At 33.3% G+C, this 23,373-nt stretch overlaps 1 gene segment (V, D, J or C); it reads left to right on the forward strand.

Moving 5' to 3' along the window:
- The window catches only part of LOC128609477 (M1-specific T cell receptor alpha chain-like), a gene marked incomplete at its 5' end in the record, with an annotated part of 63,335 nt that extends 53,614 nt beyond the window's left edge, over positions 1-9,721 (forward strand). The window contains 4 exon segments of the C gene segment in view: positions 6,944-7,141; positions 7,319-7,366; positions 7,481-7,602; positions 9,140-9,721. Of these exon segments, the coding sequence occupies positions 6,944-7,141; positions 7,319-7,366; positions 7,481-7,587 (353 nt within the window).
- Positions 9,722-23,373: the final 13,652 nt, after the last annotated feature.

The following is a 23,373-nucleotide window of genomic DNA, read 5'->3' on the forward strand; positions in this document are numbered from 1 at the left end:
AAGAATACGAAATAAAATTTATATAAAAATACATTTATTACATAAAACACAATACATCTACACAAATAATCATTCTATAATAAATGTTATATAATATAGAAAATTGACAGCGACGCCATTAAGTACTTATCAGTTCATTTATGATTCTTGATATTAGTGTATAAACTTATTGTATAATTGTTGCTTCTTCATTCAGAATTCACATACAATGTACTCATGGTATTATAAGATGAGCCTGCTAATTAGCTTAAATGTCTAAGTTTGAGATATGAACAAATCAATCTCGTGTTCTTAAAGTACTTATTGTTGAGTAGTTTGATAATGTGTGACTTCTGGAGCTGCAGTGGGAAAACTATTGTTTGCTACTGGAATCAAGTTAATAATTGAATCACGTAAGCGCATCGACTATTTTATATGCATTATTATTGACTATGCATTAAAAACAGCAATTATTGCATTTTAATTCTTTAAATAGATAGGTAACTTTAAATGTTTATATTTAATCAATCACTAATTCACATTGACAGAATATGTATGACTAAAATGACAATGTAGTAAAGTGAAGAACTTAAAAGTATACTATAAGCTTAGACAAAAATATTCAGTAATATTTCTTATCTGTTTAGCTAAGCAGTTTTTGGTTTGTGGTCTCATAATGTGTGACTACTGGAGGATATAATGTTATCTTTGGAAAGGTGATAAAGCTGATAGTGATGGCACGTAAGTTAATTGTCTTCCTGTGATTAATTCCAGGCATTGTATTTACAGGTTGCCTAATTTTTTTTTTTTTTATCTTATAAAGCTAATACCAATGTGTATTAGTAGGGGAGTTTTAAATTAATATACTATACATATGGAGCTAATTATGCTAGTGTAAATACTAAATTAAAAAAGGAAGTATTAGAAATATGAAAGAATTTTATGATTTTTGAACATCAACAGCTCAAATTTTAATTATTTTTCTCTCCTTTTTGGTTTAAAACATGGTACTTCCATGAACATGAACAAACAGTAAATCACATGTCAAATGGTTAAAATATTACATGAGTACATATTTTATGGGAACATGCATATATTATCCTAAAAGGTATTAAGTAATCTTTATGTACAGTGTTCTGGCAAAGCATATGAATTATTGTCTAAGGCACTAGTATTGTGTGACTTCTGGAAGCCAGAAAATCATATTTGGAACTGGAACCAAATTGACAGTGACAGCTAGTGAGTACTTATTAATTATTTTTTTTTAAACAAAAAAATTAAATGTATTATATTCAACAGGGTATTTATTGAACTTGTTTATTCCAATAAAAATACTCAATATCCCACAAATGATCAAACTATGAAAAAAACCCCTGAAAAACATCTATGATTCAGCAAGTAGGAACATTGTTATTCCCATATTTAAACCCATATTTTAGACCCTGAACTCTACTGGACTTCAGTAACTTTTTGCTAAGGTGTTTGTTAGTGTGTGAATTATGCAAATGACAAGCTCATCTTCGGAAATGGAACAACATTGATTGTTCAGTCTAGTAAGTGTATCATTAGCTTTTTCAGAAACACTTTATATTGTATCATATCAGCTATTAGCCTACTATAACTTTAAAACTCACAGCCCTGTCAGAATGTTTTATTTTAAAAGCAAAGGTAACAATTACAAAAGCTACAACCACAAGAAATATATGCTGTTGTTTAGCATAAGCTAATATAATACAGCACTATGTGAAATCTTATGTGAAGTTTGTTAAAAGATGTGAGTATAACATATAATATTACTTTTAAGAAAAAAAAACAGCTTTTTAAGAAAATGTGCAGATGAATACCTAAAAATTGCTGTGCAATTTTTTCACCATACTGAGTGGTTTTTGAGATGATGACAGTGGTAGTGTGACTGATGGCTATAGAATAATACTTGGCAAAGGAACTTGGCTCACAGTTCAGTTAAGTAAGTAAAATGACAAAATTCTAAACATTTTTTATAAAGCACGGCTAAGGTGTGAAATCTGGAAGCTGGAAAGTCATAGTTGGAACTGCAACCAAATTAGCAGTTGCTTTTAGTGTATATTTACTATTTTTGATCATTTTAGACCATAATATTTTCTTTTCAATACATTTCTCAACATGTTCGCATAGCTAATTTTATTCCAATAAAAATTAGCCAGCATTAATAATAAGCTGTTGATTTAAGAATTTACTTAATTAAAAACGTGCAACAATTAGCCAAATTTGTCATTAGGTTGCTCAAAAAATTGCACACGAAATTATGTTTCTTGCTTATCATGGATTGTTAATTCACTGGAGCATTAATGTTGTATGGTGTCATGCTGTGTGAATGACGGCTATGGGAAAATCATATTTGCTTCAGGGACAAAACTAAATATCCATACAAGTAAGTTTTTCATAGTTTCGATATATCAGGAATAATCTAGGTTTAAAATATTCCAGAGTGTCTTACATTCTTATTTCAAACCACAGGTATGCCAATTAACACATATGCTAATTGATTTGCTTAATATACTATAGATGTGGCAATTTTACACTAAAACATTATCAGTGTGTGACTTCTGGAAGCTGGAAAGTCATATTTGGAACTGGAAATAAATTTAAAGTTACTTCTAGTGAGTATTTAGGAGTTTCAATACTAAAAACATTTCTAATAATTTTTAGAACTTAATTCAAAATTAATTTCATTTTGTTACTTTTATTGATACCTTTACTTAGCTAGTTTTATTCCAATAAAATGAGCAAGCAAGCATTCCACAAAAATCTACAAAATTGTTTTATTAGAATAAGATTTTATATAAGCACTACCAGTCAAAAGTTTAGAAACACTCATTCTTTATTTTTTATTTAATTATTTTTTTCCCTCCACATTTTAGAATAATAATAGAAAAATAATTTTATATTTTGGCGTCTTCAAAGTAGACACCCCTTTTGCCGAGAATTTCCAGAAATGTATTCTTGTATTGTATGTATTCACCCGATTTCCTTGAGGAATTTCCCTGAGATGCTTTTTAAACAGTATTAAAGGAGTTCCCACCTATGCTGGACTCTTATCTCCTGCTTTCCACAATATTTCGCTACGAATAAGTCATCCAGTAAAATTTTTTGTATGTTGGGACAATTATATTTTTGTCTACAACACCGATTTCAAACATTTAATCATACACCTTCGGATCAAAGGATTTTTAAGATTATGAGAAACATTTCAGTCAAGTGACTCCAAACTTTTGACCAGTAGTGTATATAAACTTTTCCTTACATTTGTTTAGCATGAGAGAAATCAGTAAGTTTTTTTGTTCTGTGGCCAGTGGCTGTGTGAATCCTAGCTATGGGAAAATTATATTTGCATCAGGGACAAAATTAATTATCCCTACAAGTAAGTTTCTCTATTTCAGGAATAATGTACAGATATAATTTTAAGTGAAAGTGTATGTAGTTGTAAAATTCAATATGTTTGTTAGCTTATTTTTAGTTTTAAGTTTAATCTTTGAGAAAAAATTAAAGTTAATATTTAAATAAGTTAATATAAAATTAATATTTTTTTCTGTGGAACTTAATGTAGAATTTAAAATGTAATTTAACTTGTTGAGGTTCACTGTTGAAACAAAATCACAGGAACATACGTAACATACAGTAATTTGGATCAATATATAAATACCAAAAAGGCTGTAATTGTAGGGTCCAGAATTCCTGTGCAACATACTGTGTATTACTTTGCTAAGTTTAATTGTTTATGCTTAAATAAGATAGTGAAAAGTGTCTAAAATGCATATTCTTCACTAATTTTCTCTTGGGGATCAATGAAGTACATCTATCTATCTATCTATCCATCCATCCCTAGGATTAAAGTGGGTTTTTTTTTTTTTTGCATTTTGTTTTACATTTTTATATTTAATAAAATTTTTGTCAACTGCATGTGCTACTTTATTATCAACTATAGACTATAGATATGGAAATTATTGTGTAGAGAACTACTAATGTGTGGCATCTCAAAACGGGAAAGTTATATTGGGAACTCGAACCAAAATGACAGTTGCACCTAGTGAGTACTTTTACAATTACTTTTAATAACAAATAAACCAACTGAGTTCCTCAAACAATTTTAACAATTTACAAAATATTGCGTTTAATTACATCAAACAATAAATTTCATTTGTTGTACAATAAAATGATTAAGTATCAAACAAAATATCTTTAAAAGATGAAAAGATGTCCAACTTTAGAATGAAAATCACAATAAAGTGAGTTTTGTATAAATAGGATTATGGGGAAACAGTTGATGTTTTTGTTGTGCATTCAATGTCTGTGTGAATACTGGGAATAAGATAATTTTTGGACATGGAACTCAAGTAATTATTCATACAAGTAAGTTCTATTTTTGTTATATTAGCTGGTGTTAGGTGTTTTAATTTATTTGAAGTAAGCAACTACATAACTGTAAACATGTGCTTCACTGATCCTATAGCCTACAACATATTACTATCTTCTATCCCATGATGATAAAAAATAAGAATAATGAATTCCAAAAGGAATAAAATCAAAACAGCGAGCATGTATATTTTAGTGATTAGTAGAAATTAATAGACAGAATTAAATGTGAAAAAATAACAAGAATGACAAGAAAATCATTTTCAAATGAAAAAATATATTTATTAATTCATGTTTGTTTATTTTAATTAATGCCTATTAAATGCATATGCATTAATTTTAGTAAAACATTAACAGCAGTTTTTAGTTTAGGATTTAAATATAAGCTACGGATGCAACTATTCTCTTAATGAAAGAGTTAAAAATGAGAGAAATTTCTTTAATTTCAGCAGTCTGAAGTTCAACATGCATACAAATAAGCGTACTTATTTGCATACTTGCTAAGTTTGAACCTGACTTAAGTGAGAAAACGATAACTAATTTAAATAATAATATAATAAATGAGCTATGCTTAAAAATAAATGAATATGAAATGATTTACACAGAAATAGATGACAAAATATTTTTCAGATTCTGGAAAAACTGGAAAGGAAAGACTTTCCTTTGAAGGTTTCTGTCCTTAATTTGTATACTGTGTGAATGATTACAGTAGAATAATATTTGGCTCGGGTATAAAAGTGACTGTTGAAAAAAGTAAGTAGAATTTGTCATTCTTCAAAAACTGTATTACACATGCAGGGGTGGATAAGTTATTAATCCATTAACTAGCCCACCAAGCTTATGTTTTGGTTAAACTAATTGACTAGATTAAGTGTTAGCTAACATAATGTAATAAAGTATGGCAAGTTAGTTAGTTAATTAAGCACATTAATATAGAACATGTGTATGAGCATGTAGCATGGTTTTGCCAGTTCTTTTATTGCATGTAAAACTGTTATTTGAGTCTGGATAGATAGTTTATTGTCTACTTTTCCAATATTTGTAGAAACAATCGCATATTAGTCAGTGTTTTAGCAATATACAGAATGGCTGACTGAAACTCTATTTGTAATGACACCTTAAACTGTGCGAATACAAACTTAAGGATAATCTTTGGCCATGGGACATAATTAATAATACAACTACGTGAGTATGTATTTTTAAAAATTGCAAGTAGTTTCAATAATCAGCAGGATGCCTGTCTAAGATTACCAAAAATGAAATAGGCATAAAGTCATTCAAAACTATGTTTGAGTTCCAAAGCTTTTAAATTATGCAATATATTGTAGAAATTTATGCATCCAGTAGGTCTGTACTAAACCAGTAGGATTTCTTAAATTATTATTTTTGTAAAAATGTGTTTATTTGGATATCAGAAACCATTTGCTATATAAACCATCGGTGTGGCATTTTCTTTAGGTTGCAAAGTTAGCAGTGTTTAAAATTAGGCTAAAGAGAAGATTGGATGCCCTAACTTTAGATATCCTAGCTTTTCTTATAAATCTATGCATATGAAATATGACACAACTATTATTACTTGGTTGAAATTTTAAGAAAAACTTTTGGCAGACACGCAGTTAACATGATAAATGTAGCTAGAGTTTTAGTTATGAGATCAATATCTGTGTGAACTGAGGTCAGTTCATTAACCTGTCTCCAGTGATGAATACGGTTGCCCTTGTTCGATTTTCTGCAAAAGTTGTTGTAAAAAAACAAACAAACAAGCTAATATTTAGCTACATATATAACGTTAAACAGGTGTACACGTCTAATCCAGTTCAAAAACCTCTACTCATATGTTTCAGATGAAAGTAATCCTAAACAAAATTGTATTAACAGGAATGCACTCCTCCTTTCTAACTTTTAGGACATATCAAATTTACTGTACACTTTAAAGTAGGTTATATAGAATTTACTAGTCTGAAAAGTTCATCCAAGGTGCCTGCACATAATTACAGTTGCCAAGCTACAATTGGTCAGTCACTTTAGAACCTGGGTCTACAGGTTCAACTTCTGACATACAGATTTGGTGCTAATAAAAGGCTTAAAGTGGATTATTTTGGACTTTTGTGGAACCAAGAACAACAGCACCATTAATGTAATACATAGAATGTTATGAAGTAGATGCTGGGGCTCATTTCCTTCTAGCCCAGACTGTAGATTTATACAGCTTGCCATTTAAATACAGTCATGGGTGTAATAAATGTGAATGAGGTCAAGTACATGTACTTTCAAGTACATTCTTTCAGATGTGCATGGTTTGAATAAAAGACCTTTGCATGTACAACCAATGTTTAGAGCTTCTTTTAATGCTTCTTTTAATGTAATGTTTTAATGAACAAAACTGCCCTTGTTATATATACAGACATTTGTCTAATAATGGTTATTAGCAACAAACCATAACACTTATGTACTCCTGCAGTACATAATCAAACGTGTTCTTTATGCATTATTTGAAATATACTGTTGGATCCTCATCTTTAATCATTTTATTAACTTTATGTTCTATGTGCATTTTCTTGTGTTTTTACAGAAGATAAACGGGAGCCGTCAATTTACAAAATTCCGTCAGATGATGAACAAGATTACTGCCTGGCCACGCGCTTTACAGTTCACAATACTACCAATGGCACTTGGTCAACTAACGAATACAAAGAAGATGCAGTTCGGTTTGAAGGCGAGGGATATTACAGCAGGCTTTTACGGAATATCAAGAACTGTCCTGAAAATGGTGAGACTTTATAGACAACACATACACCTGACAAAATTGCACTGTTTTCAGATTTTTTCTATGATTGTAACAGAATATTACTATACAAAATATTTTGGACTGCTTACATCTTTTTTGCAATATAACTTATATTTATTACATTATATTTATTAATGTTTTATTCTTTTTTATACATAGCGACCATGTGTGATAATAGTAAGAGTGAAGATGGGGGTTTCAAATCAGGTAAATGAAGTTTTGCTCTGATTTGCTTATTTTTATACTTACATATAAATCAGTAATTGTGGATTTTGAGAATACAAAACAATTGCTTACAAATGTTTAATTTCTCCTCTGTAGATGCCAAGACCAACTTTTTGGGACTGAGCATCTTTTGGTTGAGGGTTCTCTTCTTGAAGACCATTGTGTTCAATATCTTGATGACGCTGAAAGTCTGGATGAGCTAGTGCATTTTGAAATTGGTAAGCATTGTTGATATAGCAGAATAAGTTTGTCTTGTATGTTGATAAGACACAGAATAACACAAGTGGCATATTTAAAGAAGTAACTATGAAGCCCAACAACACAGGTCTTTATTTTCACAACAGAAATAACAATCCATTTAAGGCCTGAGAGCATTTACCACATTTGATTATGAATTAAAAAATATGCACAATTTAATAGCCATGTTTTAACGGAAAGCTAATGATTACTCGATAGAATAGATTCTATTTAAAGGTGTGTGCTGTTGTAGCCTACAATTTATGGTCTGTATTCAGAATTGGTGGCTCAGGTCCAAAAGTTGCATCAGTATTTATGTGGTGAAAGTTGCACGCAACTACCTTCATTGATTTCATGGATTCTGATTATCACCTGTGTGTAGTTTTTCAATAACGTCTAGACCTCTATAATGTTCTATACTGTAATGTTCTCTATAATGTTCTATACCTGACAAATATCATGGATAGAAAATGTGGGCTGAAGAAGGAAATAGTGTTTTGCTTTTCTTTTTCTGTGAAATGTAATGTGATGTAACATAAAAGCAAGCGACAATTTAAAAAAAGAAAACACAATTGATGATATACGAATGAGAAGACAGCAAGCATTGAAACAACCTTCTAACAGGAGTCACGTTAATCATTGGAAATTTAGTTGAATTTAACAACACGGCTTCCACGTTCATTATTTGGCGTCGTACAAAACAACACTTGATCTTCTATTTTGAACTGACAGTTACTCAAGCACACAAAACAATTGTATTGTACAATTGTACAATTGTACAATTGCTATTGTAACTTGTCAAATTAATAAAGCAATGCCACTGTTTTTGTTAATTTGTTTGCATGTGCTTAAGGTTTGAAGGATAAGCTGACCAAGCATTCATCTACTATGCTTACAGCTCACTTAAATTGAATTCATAAATGTAACCCGTACTGTAACCACAGCTCTGATTAAGATGTCTCCTCCATGAGGAAAAAAAATGATTTAATTTCATGGAAGGACAATACTTCTCATTAATTATTATAGGCATATTTATGTATTTAATATTGATCCCTAATGGCATTCTTTAAAAGCATGTTTACAGTCCAAAACATGAATTTCAGTGTGACATATTGTAGTAACATCAACCTGTCAAGACAGTGGCACTAGACTTAATACTACTCCTTACTCACTCAATTTAGTCTTAATTCCAAAGTCAGGATCACACATAACTAACACCTTTGTTCCCAAATCTGAATACAGCACATAAATTATCACCTATGTAACCTTCAAATTTTCAACTTCATGAATACAGTCTGTTCTATTAAACATGACAAATTGTTGCCTATTTGTCTTGGGGTGTTGTTGTTTTTTCTGTTGTTCAGACAATCAGTTGAGTCAGTGCCTCTGATCACTAAATGTTTTTCAAAATGGCCTGATGCAATCATTCAAAAATTCAAGATAAAGATAACCAAATATTAGGATAATATATTTTTGTTTGAAATATTAAAATCTTTGTTTTTTTTAAATGTTCTTAAGGTGACACAATCCCAAATTGGAAGACCTGGATGAATATTGTGCTGCCTATGTGAAGAAAGTGGAATGTTCTGCATAACATGACAACATGGTTGCTGAAATGCAATATTATACAATTCTTTGTTCATTTAAGAAATAGTGCTTTCCTTTTTATCTGATTAAAAATATACTTACTATTCAATAGAATTCAATTTTATTTCCATAATACTTTTTATTTACACTTTGAACAATAGACTTTTTCACAATGTACCACTCAAATCTAGACCTGTTTACTTTTGACTGTTTGTTAAATCTGAATTCTACTTTCATTTGCCTGCACGTTATGTCTGTTTTTTCTGTTTATTATTATTTTTTACTCAGTGTTACTAATCCTCTCTTTTTTTCTTCATCTATCATTTATCATTTATATTCCCATATTGGCTCTTTCCGCATAGGTATCTCACTGAAATCATTAACAGAATATGCTAAGATGCATGCACATGCATATACAATGTATGTGTTTTTATATGTATAGATCATTGTTCATTTATATTTAGGTACTGTCTTTTGGCAGATCAAAATAAATGATAATTATATGAAAAAAGTAAAGATTTCTTGTCATTTTTTAAAAAATCTTTTTTTCTTAAACACATATGTATGGGTAATGAATATCAGTCAGACTGTAGTAACATACTGTATCAGTGCACTGCAAAAATGACATCTTAGCAAGTGGAAATACCCTGGATTTAATCAAATCTATGCACTATTTCCTATTATAAGATTGCAATAAATCAAATATAAGATTATTAAACCTATTTCTTTCTACTAATTTCTTTCCAGGTTTGAAATTGAAAAGTATTGTTCTATTGGCAGATAATTTATCACTTTTTTTTTGTATTTATTTCTAGAAAGAAGAAGAATGATCTGCCAATATATTAAGATCATTTAAAACTTGAAATTAGACAGAATGCCTAGAAATAGGTTTAATAATTTTATAGTTGGTTTACTGTGATCTTATAATAGGAAGTACTAGACAAATCAGACTATTTTCATGATATGTTTATTTACCAAGTTAACATTTTTCTTTTTGCAGTGTTTTCAATTGGCTACTCTAAATTGCCCCTAGGTGTAAGAATGTTTGAATGTGTGTATGTGTGTGCTCGGTGTCATGCAAGTGACCAGCCCAGTAATTCCCATGATAAGCTCTGGCTCCACCACTCACCAGGATAAAGTGGTTACTAAACATACAGTCTCCTATAAAGTTATTGGAACAGCAAGGCCAATTCATTTGTTTGTGCCATACACCAAAGCTATTTGGGTTTGAGCTCAAAAGACGGATATGAAATGAGAGTTTAGCATTTCAGCTTTTACCCCACTTGTATTTATATTTAGATGTGTTAATCAGCAATAACCATAGAACCTTTTGTATCACACCAGCCAATTTTTAGACGAGCAAAAGTATAGAAACAATTAAGCCGAAGTAAATTAAAGTAAATACCACTTAATATTTGGTTGCATATCCCTTGCTTGCAATAACTGCATCAAGCCTGTGACTTACTGACATCGCCAAACTGTTGGTTTCTTCTTTTGTGATGCTTTTCCAGGTTTTTACCGCAGCCTCTTTCAATTGTTGTTTTTTTTTTTTTTGGGGGGGGGGTGGGTTCTCTCTTCAGTCTCCTCTTCAGGAGGTGAAGTGTTGCTCAATTGGGTGAAGGTCTGCTGATTGACTTGGCCAGTCTAATAGATTCCACTTTTTCCCCCATGATAAAGTCCTTTGTTGAGTTGGCAGTGTATTTTGGATCATTATCTCGCTGCATGCTAAAGTTCCTCCTCATTAATTTGGATGCATTTCTCTGTAAATTGGCGGACAAAGTGTTCCTGTAAACTTCTGAATTTATTCTGCTGCTATCATCATGAGTTACATCATAAATAAAGATTAGTGAGAATGTTCCAGTGACATTACCTCCACCATGTTTCACAGATGAGCTTGTATGTTTTGGAGCATGAATAGCTTTCTCCACACTTTGGTCTTTCCATCACTTTTGTAGAGGTTAATCTTGGTTCCAAAACTGTTGCTGTTGTTGATTTCCTTGGCTGACCCATTCAGCCAAAATTGTTGTACTGGCTATACTAAATTTTTTTTGTCAATGCCTCTGATTGATTTTCCCTCATCTCTCAGCTTCAAAATGGCTCTCCGATCTTCATGTTGGCTTAAAATCTTTAATAACAAAAGTCTTCATAGGTGAAAGTGAAGGCTAAAACCAAGAGTAGCTTTTCAGTGCTATTTATTTTTTAGACAATCAATCTAACAGGACACACATGGGTGTCAGTATTTTTGCTCGCCTACAAATTGGGTGGTCTAATACAAAATGTGCTATGTTCAATGTCATTTAACACATCTACACATAAATACCAAGAAATAAAAGCTGAAATTCAGACTGTCTTCTCATATTCATCTTTTGATCTCAAACCCAAATATATATTCAGTCTACAGCAAAAACAAATTAATCGGCCTTGCTGTTCCTATAGTTTCAGAGGGGACTGTAAATATATGAATCAGTTTTCTTATGTGACATAATATTGACCTTGTTTCATAAAGTGTTATATAAATAACTCATAAAAAGCATGTTAATATTAGTTTCATTCCAATAATAATAATAATAATCTTTCAGGGCACACAAAAAGCTGACAAATGCACATATAGAGCTTGTATTTTTGGTATACATCACTATAGGAAAAAATCTGTCAGACTTTCATTATCATTGTGCAGTGCAAAGCCACAGTTCGTAAGTAATGTGTGATTAGTCAGTACCCCTTTTTGTCTCCAGTAACCTGCTACACCATTCTTTTAGTTTTTAGCTGTAACGTGTGCAGACACTTTACAAACATACAGTACACATACAGTATATACATTTTCACCAAAATTGTGGATAGAGATTTGTAAGCTTTAAGAGTGACCAATTTTTTATTTTTTATTTTTACCAAGTACTCTCACTGTGTTCTTCTGTCTTGCAGTATACTGTTCCTCTCACTCTTTTTTTTCTACACATGGTAAATGTTTTCAGTGGTTTTCTTGCTCACACTAAATGTGTGGTCATGCAGCACTTGCAGAAGCAAGTGCAGGTTATTAGAAAAACAAGTAAATATAACTTCTTATACATATGCACATGTACTAGATAGCTGTCATTTGTTTGTATCCAAGTGTTCAAAAACTTCCAGAAAACCATTTAAATTTCTTAATTTCTCAGACACTTTATTTAAAACCTATAGCTGAGGCAGAATACAATTTAAGTTCAAGCTCAAGCAGTGAAAATCTTTACAAAATCAAAATCTGTTCATGTGGAACATCCAGCATGCAACTCTCTATGTATAATGTTACTACAGAAACAACAATGTATTATAAAGAGCATATTAATAAACAGCTGCTGAGTTATTTAGTGCTGCTGCTGTTATTTAAAGAATAAAACACGATGAGCCTTGCTGTGATAAGAAAAGAGTCCATGATGGGGTGGTGTGATGCACTTCCCACGCTGAAGTTTATTATTTTCCTATACCAGCACAACATGAAGTGTTTAATTCCTCTTTAGACCACAGCAATTTGACATGCCTAAAAACAATGATAATTTGTAGGTTATTAAGGAGCATCACTGCAAGCATGTAACTATTTATAGTTAAATAGTTACATTTAATGTTGTGGAACATCTGCAAGACAAGTTAGTTCCTGTTATCACCCACACACAGTTACACACTTGTTGAGGGAAAATTTTGAGTCATTAAGAGTTTCTTGAAATTTGTAATATAATCTTTAGAACAAATAAAATCAGGCAATTCATTTAACTGTTGACAATACAAGTGAAAAGAGGCTTGTTTTAGTGCCATTGGTTGCTATGGTAGTAATCAAGGTGGAACATAGAGAAACTTCATTTTATATTCATATTCATATCTACAGTGCGTAAGAGCTTAGAAATGTTTTCATAAGGGTAATTATGTGTCAAAAGCCCACACAAATGTGTGTTTAATGCTAACATAACTCATTGTGTGAATCGTAATTCATTGTACAATGTCTTGCATTTCATTGTGACTTAATTGGGATTTATTTAATATGTCTCACATTTGAATATATTATATTTCACTGTGATGCAAAGTTTAAACAAGAAAGCAAACATTTGTGCAATGCATAAGTATTCACTCAGTCATGACATTTGGCAGATGCCCTTATGCAGGGCAACTTACGATCATTTCATTTATACAACTGAACAGTTGAGGGTTAAGGGCCCAGCAGTGGCATCTTGGCATTTGAACTCATGAACTTCCAATCAGGAGTCCAATGTCCTACCCACTAAGCTACCACTGCCCTATCACGCCTTGGGATCATTTGGTAGAACCACATTTGGCGGCAATTACATCTGCAAGTCTTCTGGGATATGTCTCTACATGCTTTGCACATCTGGATCCTGAGATCCTGAGATAATCAATGTTATTCACAACACCTGTCAGTCAGTGGTTTTTATGTTTTGGCTGATCAGTGTGTGTGTGTGTGTGTGTGTGTGTGTGTGTGTGTGTATGAGAGAGAGAGAGATATTGAGAGATTTTTTATTAAAAATTATTTTGCAGGTTATGCTGAATGTTCACCACACTTGAGTATTAGAAACACTTTTGTGTACATACTTGATATATAATCCCCGTTAAGTGCATTTCAGTTCCAGGATGTAACACTACAAAATGTACAATGGATATAAACAGTCAGCACACCCTTGTTGACATTGCAGAATTTGGGGATATAAAAAAATTAAACCAAGATAAATTGTTTCAGATCTTTATCCACCTTTAATGTGATTTAGCAAGCAAAAAAAAATCAAGTGAAAAATAAAAACAATGAACATAGCTGCTAAATTCTGCCGTAATTGGTCTGCAGTGACACAGCACTAAATCAGCCCCCTTTGAGCATGTCACATTTTGTATTGTAAGAACACCGATCTCAACTCAGGACCGAAAATGATCCTTTACGATGTGCGATTGTGCCTGCAGCAGCAAAATAGGGCAGAATATCATACAGTGTAAAACCTTAGGGGAAAAATATTAACTTACAATAAGCTGGTTGCATACGTGTGCACACAAGTTTATAATGGAGTATGTGACTGTGCTCAGAATTAAACAATCAAGAAATTTAATGTGGGTGAATATTTTGCACAAGTCACTATACTGTAACTGTGCCTAAAATTCTTTGTAATTTTATAACAATTAATTCTGGTAGTGCCTCATGATGCTCCATTAAATTTCCATAGATCATTTCCTGATGACTCATAAAAATAAATGCATTTCGTTGTATATGTCTGAATTACATTAGGATTTTTTCCCTGTTTGTGTGCTTGAATGTGATTTTTTTTAATTGAACAATTTTCTTAACAATTAGTGACCATGAATGTGCATCTACTTGAAATGTAGATTTTGTTTGAAATTGATTCTTAGTCTATTTTTCTCAGATACAAGTTTTGATCCGACCCCATATCTAAAGGGTGAATGGCCTAAAACAACTTTCTGTTTGAATTCCAGCATCCATACTGTAAGTCATATCGTATATTTATATATACATTCTCTCTCTCTCTCTCTCTCTCTCTCTCTCTCTCTCTCTCTATATATATATATATATATATATTCAAATGAAATACAACATAAAATAATGGCTACCTGAATAAACATTAAAGGCAACCTGAGTGAAGCAAAAAAGTAAATTATCTAACACCCATTTGAAAACCTAATTGTGCCACATTTGGTAAATAGCACACTTATATAGCACTTTACACTGTCTCATTCACCCATACACACCAGTGGTAACAGAGCTGTCATGCAAGGTGCTAATTTGCCATCAGGAGCAACTTAGGGTTCAGTGTCTTGCCCAAGGACCCTTCAGCATGTGGAGTCACGTGGGCCAGGAATCAAACCGCCAACCCTACGATTAGAGGACACCCGGCTCTGCCAACTGAGCCACAGCTGCCCCTGCTGCATTTAGTAGCAATAACTGCAACCAAACCCTTCTGATAACTGGAGCCTTTCACTAACTTCTAGGACTAGGATTTTCCTATGCTTAGGATCATTGGGGTCTGGCTGCATAATCCAGTTATGCTTGAGTTTCAACTTACAGACTGAAGACAGGATATTTTCCTTTAGGATTTTCTGGTAGAGACCCCTCAATTATTGCAAGTTGCCCAGGCCCTGAAGCAGCAAAGCATCCCCACACCATCACACTTCCTCCACCATGCTTGACTGTAGGTATGATGTTCTTTTTGTGGAATTCAGTGTTTGGTTTATACCAGATGTAATGGGACCCCTGTCTTCAAAACAGTTCCACTTTCGACTCCTCAATCCACAGAACACTCTCCCAAAATGGATGCCATTTTTGCCCAGTGTCTTTCTGATAGTGGAGTCATGAACAGTGACCTTTATTATTCAAGAGAGGCTTGTAGGTCCTTTGATGTTGTCCTTGGCTCTTTTGTGTCTTCCTGGATGAGTCGTCACTGTGCTCTTGGAGGAATTTTAGATGGTCGGCCACTTCTGGGAAGATTCACTACTGTGCACTGTACTGGAAAAACTACTGTTTTTCCATTTGGATATAATGGCTCTCACTGTGGTTCTCTGGAGTCCCAGAGCCTTTGAAATAGCTTTGTGAACCCTTCCCAGACTGATGTACTTGAATCACCATCTTCCTCATCATTTCTGGTACTTCTTTCAACTTTGGCATAGTGTGTTATTGGGTAAGACCTTTAACCAACTTCATGCTGTTGAAAAAGTTCTATATAGGTGTTCATGTGATTGAACAGGGTTTGTAGTAATCAGGCCTGGTTGGGTCTAGTCCAGCTAAACCCCATTATGAATGCTGTTTCAAAGATTTAGGGAATTAGTAACTATGGGGGCAAATATATTTTCACACCGGCCCAATAGGTAGTTTTTTGCTTCAATTAATAAGATTATTATTTAAAAATTGTTTTTTTTTTATTATCTGTACTCGGGTTGCCTTTATATATATATATATATATATATATATATATATATATATATATATATATATATATATATATATATATTCACATGAAATTTTCACCAAAGATCAGTATTAACTCAAGAAATCCGCAAATCTGTGCAGTATAAAGTATAAATCTGTGCAGATTAATATCAGCTGAGTTAGTAAATTGATGGTCTATAAAAAGGCTTTACCAAAGTGTCACACAAGAAACGTCTCATGATGAGTAAAAGCAAAGATCTCTCCCAAGACCTCCCAAGACTCCATTACTAAAGAAAAGGCATGTCGAAGCTCATTTAAAGTTTCCTACAGCTCATTTGGACAAGCCTATGAAATACTGGGAGAGTGCAGTCTGGTCAGACGAGAGCAGAATTGAACTTTTTGGCTGTCATACTACACACCATGTTTGGAGAAGAAATGGCACTGCACATCACCCTAAAAACACTACACCAACAGTGAAGTTTGGAGGTGAAGCATCATGGTGTGGGGCTGTTTTTCATCACATGATACTGGCAGACTTCATATAACTGAAGGAACGATGAATGGAGCCCTTTACCAAGAGATTCTTGAGAAGAATCTGCTGCCATCCACCAGGATGATGAAGATGAGATGTGGGTGGAGCTTCCAGCAGGACAACGATCCAAAGCATACAGCAAAGGAAACTCTCAATTGGATTCAGAGAAAAAAAAATCAAGGTGTTATAATGGCCCAGTCAATCACCTGACTGAACATTTGTGGAAAGAGCTAAAGCTCAAGGTTCACAAGAGGGCCCCCCAGAATCTTCAAGATTTAAATACAATATGTTTAGAAGAATGGACGAAAATCACACCTGAATACTGCGACCATTAATCTCTTCATACAGGAAGCGTCTTGAAGCTGTCATTACAAACAAAGACTTTTCCACTAAGTATTAAATACATTTCAGTTAGTGTGTACAATACTTTTTTACTTTATTACACATAACCTCATTTATGGACTTTAATGTTTGGATTTCTTTATATTTGTGGATTTCTTGAGTTAATACTGATGTCTGGAGAAAAGTTCATGTGAATAACCTCATAGGAAATATATTTACTGAAAAAATGCTGATGCGTACTTATTTCATCCACTGTGTATATACAGTATCTCACAAAAGTGAGTACACCCCTCACATGTTTGTAAATATTTGATGATATCTTTTCATGTGACAACACTGAAGAAATGACACTTTGCTACAATGTAAAGTAGTGAGTGTACAGCTTGTGTAACAGTGTAAATTTGCTGTCCCCTCAAAATAACTCAACACAGTGCCATTAATGTCTAAACCGCTGGAAACAAAAGTGAGTACACCCCTAAGTGAAAATGTCCAAATTGGGCCCAAAGTGTCAATATTTTGTGTTCACTGATCATGCTCTGCTCTGCCAACATGTACTATGACATACTGAAGCAGAGCATGATCAGTATGCAGTATTCCAGCATGATAACGACCCCAAACACACCTCCAAGACGACCACTGCCTTACTAAAGAAGCTGAGGGTGAAGGTGATGGACTGGCCGAGCATGTCTCCAGACCTAAACCCTATTGAGCATCTGTGGGGCATCCTCAAATGGAAGGTGGAGGAGCACAAGGTCTCTAACATCCACCAGCTCCATGATGTGGTCATGGAGGAGTGGAAGAGGACTCCTGTGGAACCTGTGAAGCTCTGGTGAACTCCATGCCCAAGAGGGTTAAGGCAGTGCTGGAAAATAATGGTGCCACACAAAATATTGACACTTTGGGCCCAATTTGGACATTTTCACTTAGGGGTGTACTCACTTTTGTTGCCAGCGGTTTAGTCATTAATGGCTGTGTGTTGAGTTATCTTGAGGGGACAGCAAATTTACACTGTTACACAAGCTGTACACTCACTACTTTACATTGTAGCAAAGTGTCATTTCTTCAGTGTCGTCACATGAAAAGATATCATCAAATATTTACAAAAATGTGAGGGGTGTACTCACTTTTGTGAGATACTGTGTATATATATATATATATATATATATATATATATATATATATATATATATATATATATATATATATACGTACACACACACACACACACACACACACACACACATATATATATATATATATATTTATATATATATATATATATATATATATATATATGCCAGTAGTATTGGCGCCCTTGGTAAATGTGAGCAAGCAAGGCTGTGAAAAATTATCTTTATTGTTTAACCTTTTGATGTTTCACAAAAATACTCTGCTCTCATGAATGTCAAACAATTGCAAACAAACCGCAGGTTTATCCTTATCTTTCTTAAATATAGGTGTGCAACAATTATTAGCATTCCTATGAATTCATATCAGAAAAATATAGTATAAATATGAGGTATAGTTTAGTATAAACATATGCCAAATTCCCTTAGTCATTCATAATAATGGGTAAGACCCAGGAATATAGCTGTGATCTGTGGCAAAAAGTTTACAAAATGGGAAGTGTCTATAAGAAAATAGCACAAGTGTTGAAAATGTCCATTTCCACCATCAGGGCAATAATTAAGAAGTTCCAGTCAACTGGAAATGTTATGAATCGACCTGGAATTGGACGTGTGTCTGTATTGCCTCAACACACTGTGAAGAGGACGGTTCAAGTGGATAAAAATCTCCAAGGATCACAGCTGGAGAACTGCAGATGTTAGTTGTGTCTTGGGGTCAGAAAGTCTCCAAAACTACAATCCGAATCATCTACATCACCACAAGTTGTTTGGAAGGGTTTCAAGAAAAACTCATCCAAAAACAAACTCGAGCGTCTTCAGTGTGCCGACACTACTGGAACTTCAAATGGGATCTGGTTCTATGGTCAGATGAAACCAAAATAGAGCTTTTTGGTAATAAACACCAGAGGAGGTTTTGGAGCACACAGAGAGGTAGCCATATGGAAAAGTACCTCATGCCCACGGTTAAATATGGGGCTGTTGTTCTGCCAGAGGACCTGGACATTTTGTTAGGATGCATAATTTTAGGTTTAATAATGTTAGGATAATTTTAAATGAAAACCTATCTGCCTCTGCCAGAAAGCTTAAAATGGGCCATTGTTGGATCTTCCAGCAGGACAATGATCCAAAACATCATCAAAATCAACACAAAAATGGTTTACTGACCACAAAATCAAGGTCCTGCCAGGGCCATCCCAGTCCCCTGACCTGAACCCCATAGAAAACCTGTGGGGTGAACTGAAGAGGAGAGTCCACCAGCGTGGACCTCGAAATGTGAAGGATCTGGAGAGATTCTGTATGGAGGAACGGTCTCAAATCCTTTGCCATGTATTCTCCGACCTCATCAGGCATTATAGGAGAAGACTCAGAGCTGTTAATATCTCTGCAAAAGGAGACACCACAAATATTGACTAAAAGGGTGTCAATAATTGTTGCACACCTATATTTAACAAAGATTTTTTTTTTTTTGGATAAACATGTGATTTGTTCGCAATTGTTTGATATCCATGAGAGCAGATAAGAAATCAAAAGGTTATACAGTAAAGATCATTTTTCACAGCCTTCTTTGCTCATATTTACCAAGGGTGCCAATATTAGTGCAGGGCAATGGATACATTTTAATTATTTAACGTGTTGCTTGCTTTCACATGCAGGTTCAGTAGTCAGTTTGCATACAGGTATAAGGCTATGATTGTAAATAAGAACAGATTAAGTGCTTAAGTGCCTGCTTTATGCCTCTATGTTCAGTGTAAAGATATCCATAAACATATTTATCACAATGAATTGCCTCTTTCCAAGAGACCCTTTCAGAAAGCAGATGTGCAGATGTTCCTTCACCCCATCAGTGTAACTTCATTTCCGAAATTTGATAACACTGTGATAATTATGAGAATTTGCTGATGTTGATCAATTTGCCAAAAAGGTCACTGATTTACAAATGGTAAAGTAACAAATAGTTACAAATGAAAATAAAAATGAAAATAAAAAGAAATTACAGTTACAACAGAGGTGAGGGAAATGTGAAAAGTAAGGCTTACCAAAGATTTTACAGTAAACATATCAGCATATGATGCACTATAATAGAACCAGTTGAGTTAAGTTTACACAAATCACTTAGGGAAACTGATCGCCTTAAACCATTTAAGCTAAAAAATGTATTTGAGTGAACTTATAAAGATTTGAGTTTACTTAACTTATTATTTGTTACACTGACATAAATGTACTGAGTTAAGTTGAATTAACTAATTAAGTCCATTTGTTTATAGAGCTACGTTAAAAATTAAACAGCTTGCTTGCTCTCGGTAAGGCTTTACATTCGATCAGATTAGGTTCTTCAAACAATCTGCTTGGTGACTGAGTTCTGATAATTCAAATAAGTAAATATGACATTTAAACACATTTGAGTAGTGACTCAATTTATTTAGTCATTTCCATTGTTATGTTTTTAAGTCTGTGAGCTTTGATTAAAGATGACAATAGAAGACAACACTTCGACAACAGTCAAAAAAACTGGCGACTTTGTTCAATTAACACTTGGGAATGCTTCTGTGAACAATTTATTTTCATGTGTAACACTTAGGGTGGGTTGCACCATTAAGGATTAAACTTAAATCTAGATTAAACCAAGGTTTATCTAATAATTATATTGCCCCAAACTTTAAACCTTGTTTAAAAATTAACAGGCTTACATTAGAGAGAGATGTACTTTGTATATTTTGTAAACCCTTATTTTGACAGGTCTAGGTCAAAGGTCAAGATCATTATCATCAATCATATATATTTTGACAGGTCTAGCTCAAAAGGTCATCCCCCATGATTATTTTTCATCAGCCTTATGTATGCACATGTGTGTGTGTGTGTGTGTGTGTGTGTGTGTGTGTGTGTGTGTGTGATATTTGGTTGGATGTGTATGGAAATTCATTATTAATCATTTACTTACTTTTTCATCAGCCTTATGTATGTGTGTGTGTGTGTGTGTGTGTGTGTGTGTGTGTGCGTGTGTGTGTGTGTGTGTGTGGAATGCACCGGAACGGGATTTTTACGGGGTTTCCTGGAAAGCTATAGATAAGAACATGCAACAATAATTATCTTTAACTTTGTCTGTTCAAATGGGTGATGACCTTTTTGACCTAGGCCTGACTCTCGGAACGCTCTGCTTTTTTAGACCGGATCGTGTGTATGTGTATGTGTGGAATGGAATGCACCGGAAAACTATCATTAACCCTTTTCCTAGGCCTGTCAAAATCAATGATTAATCTATAGAAAAGAATGTGCAACAATAGATATCTTTAACTACATCTGTCCAGATGGGCGATGACCTTTTGACCTAGACCTGTCAAAATAAATATGATTGATGATAATGATCTTGACCTTTGACCTAGACCTGTCAAAATAAGGTTTCACAAAATATACAAAGTACATCTCTCTCTTACATTTAAACCATTTATATTTAATTTCACAATAAACCTGGATTAACTATAATCTTGTTGCTCCATCACTTTAAACTCAGATTTTTAATTTTTTTCTTAAAACTTTTTCATTTTCTCAGACTGTATCGTTTATGAGAATGAGCGGTTAATAACAGCACTTTGAATTTTTTTTTACATTCAAACTTTAAAGTTCACGATCCCTTTGTAGTCACTCAAGTGGAAGTGAAAGAGTTACATTGTTGCTGTTTAGTTACACTGGAGAATTGATACATTTCCACGTTTATGAAATCCGCATGCACTGCTGCAGTGTTGTCAATGGCAAATCCATCATGATGGAGAAAATTATTCATAAATGGAGGTTTCAATCGCAGGTTAGTATTCTAATCCCCGATTTGTTAATCTGTGTTTAAAATTAAATGGTGCAACACAACTCGATTTAAAATAACACCCAGATCAATAAATCCTAGCTTAACTCTAAACTGTGCTTAATTTAATCCTTATTGGTGCAACCCACGCTTAATGTTTGTTTTAATATCATGAATTTAATATCAAGCCTCATGGATTTTCACTATTTTGTTATTTAGTGCCTTAGAATTTATTAGTGTTAGTGTTATTTAGAACATTACTGCTCTATATGTGCTGTGTACTGCTGCTGTCTGTAAAATAAATTCCAAAAACATTACAAATGATCTTCTCAGAATGATATTTATTTATGTTCTTATACATTTTCAACATGTTAGAAAAAACAGTTGTTACTGACAATGCTGATTGTGCCCACAACATCCGGGAAGTGTGCAGTGTTTTCCATGGTATAAAAACCAGAGCTGTGTCTGAAACGGAAACTGTGCTCTCTAGTTCAGCCAGCTGCAGAGTGTGCCGCATGTTGTTCTTCTCATACACAGCTGCTTAGAGCCCACAGGCCACATCCATAACACATGTTTTCCATTCCAATAAAATCTCACACACTTCCTGCTGGCTTGTGTAGTCTTAAAGTTATTTTTAAGCAAATATTTAGTTATATGATTTATATGTTTATATGGCATTACAGTGAACAAATCTTTGTACTAACCTCTGATAAGTTTTCTTTCCCCACCACTAGTGCAATAGTAGAATACAGACTTTAAAAAATACATATAATTCTGCACTTTTCATTTGTTTTATTTTAAGCTTATGTTATAATGATTAATCATATATTTCTGTAATGATTATATATTTATGTTATAATTATAAAAATTTAGATTTAGGGATTCCTAATTAAATAAATAACAGAATAACTGCTACCTTAAACACTACTATTTTTACCATCTGTATCTGCAGGAATAACTGCCATTATAAATATGCACTTTAAAATAAATCAATTTCACTTCCACAGAAAATGGTCTAACAAAGTTACGATAAACTTTCACGAATGTTTTGAATTCTCTTACCACTTTTCAAGGGAGTGTGTGTCATAAAAGTATCTGGTTATTTATTTTCATTTTTAAAATATGTAATTACACTATAAATATGCAACTATTGCAGAAATATATAGTAAAGTTTATATTGCCTTAAAATGAAACCAAATTCAGTGGTGTAGGAAAGTGCATAATTGAGGTATACATTTGTGTGTGTGTGTATGTGTGTGTGTGTGGGGGGGGGGGGGGGGGGCTGATAAAAAAAAAGAAAGAAGGTCACTACAAATCATTGTATTTCATTGTATTAGTATTCTTTGTATTTATATAATGCTAAAGGCATGGCACTTAATTGCATGATATTCATGTAAAATATGCAGAAAATACAAATCCCTGTGTTGCATGGGAATATACAGAAAAGTGATGTAATGTCAATGA

Source organism: Ictalurus furcatus, chromosome 7 (genome assembly GCF_023375685.1).
Source record: "Ictalurus furcatus strain D&B chromosome 7, Billie_1.0, whole genome shotgun sequence".
Classification (NCBI taxonomy): domain Eukaryota; kingdom Metazoa; phylum Chordata; class Actinopteri; order Siluriformes; family Ictaluridae; genus Ictalurus; species Ictalurus furcatus.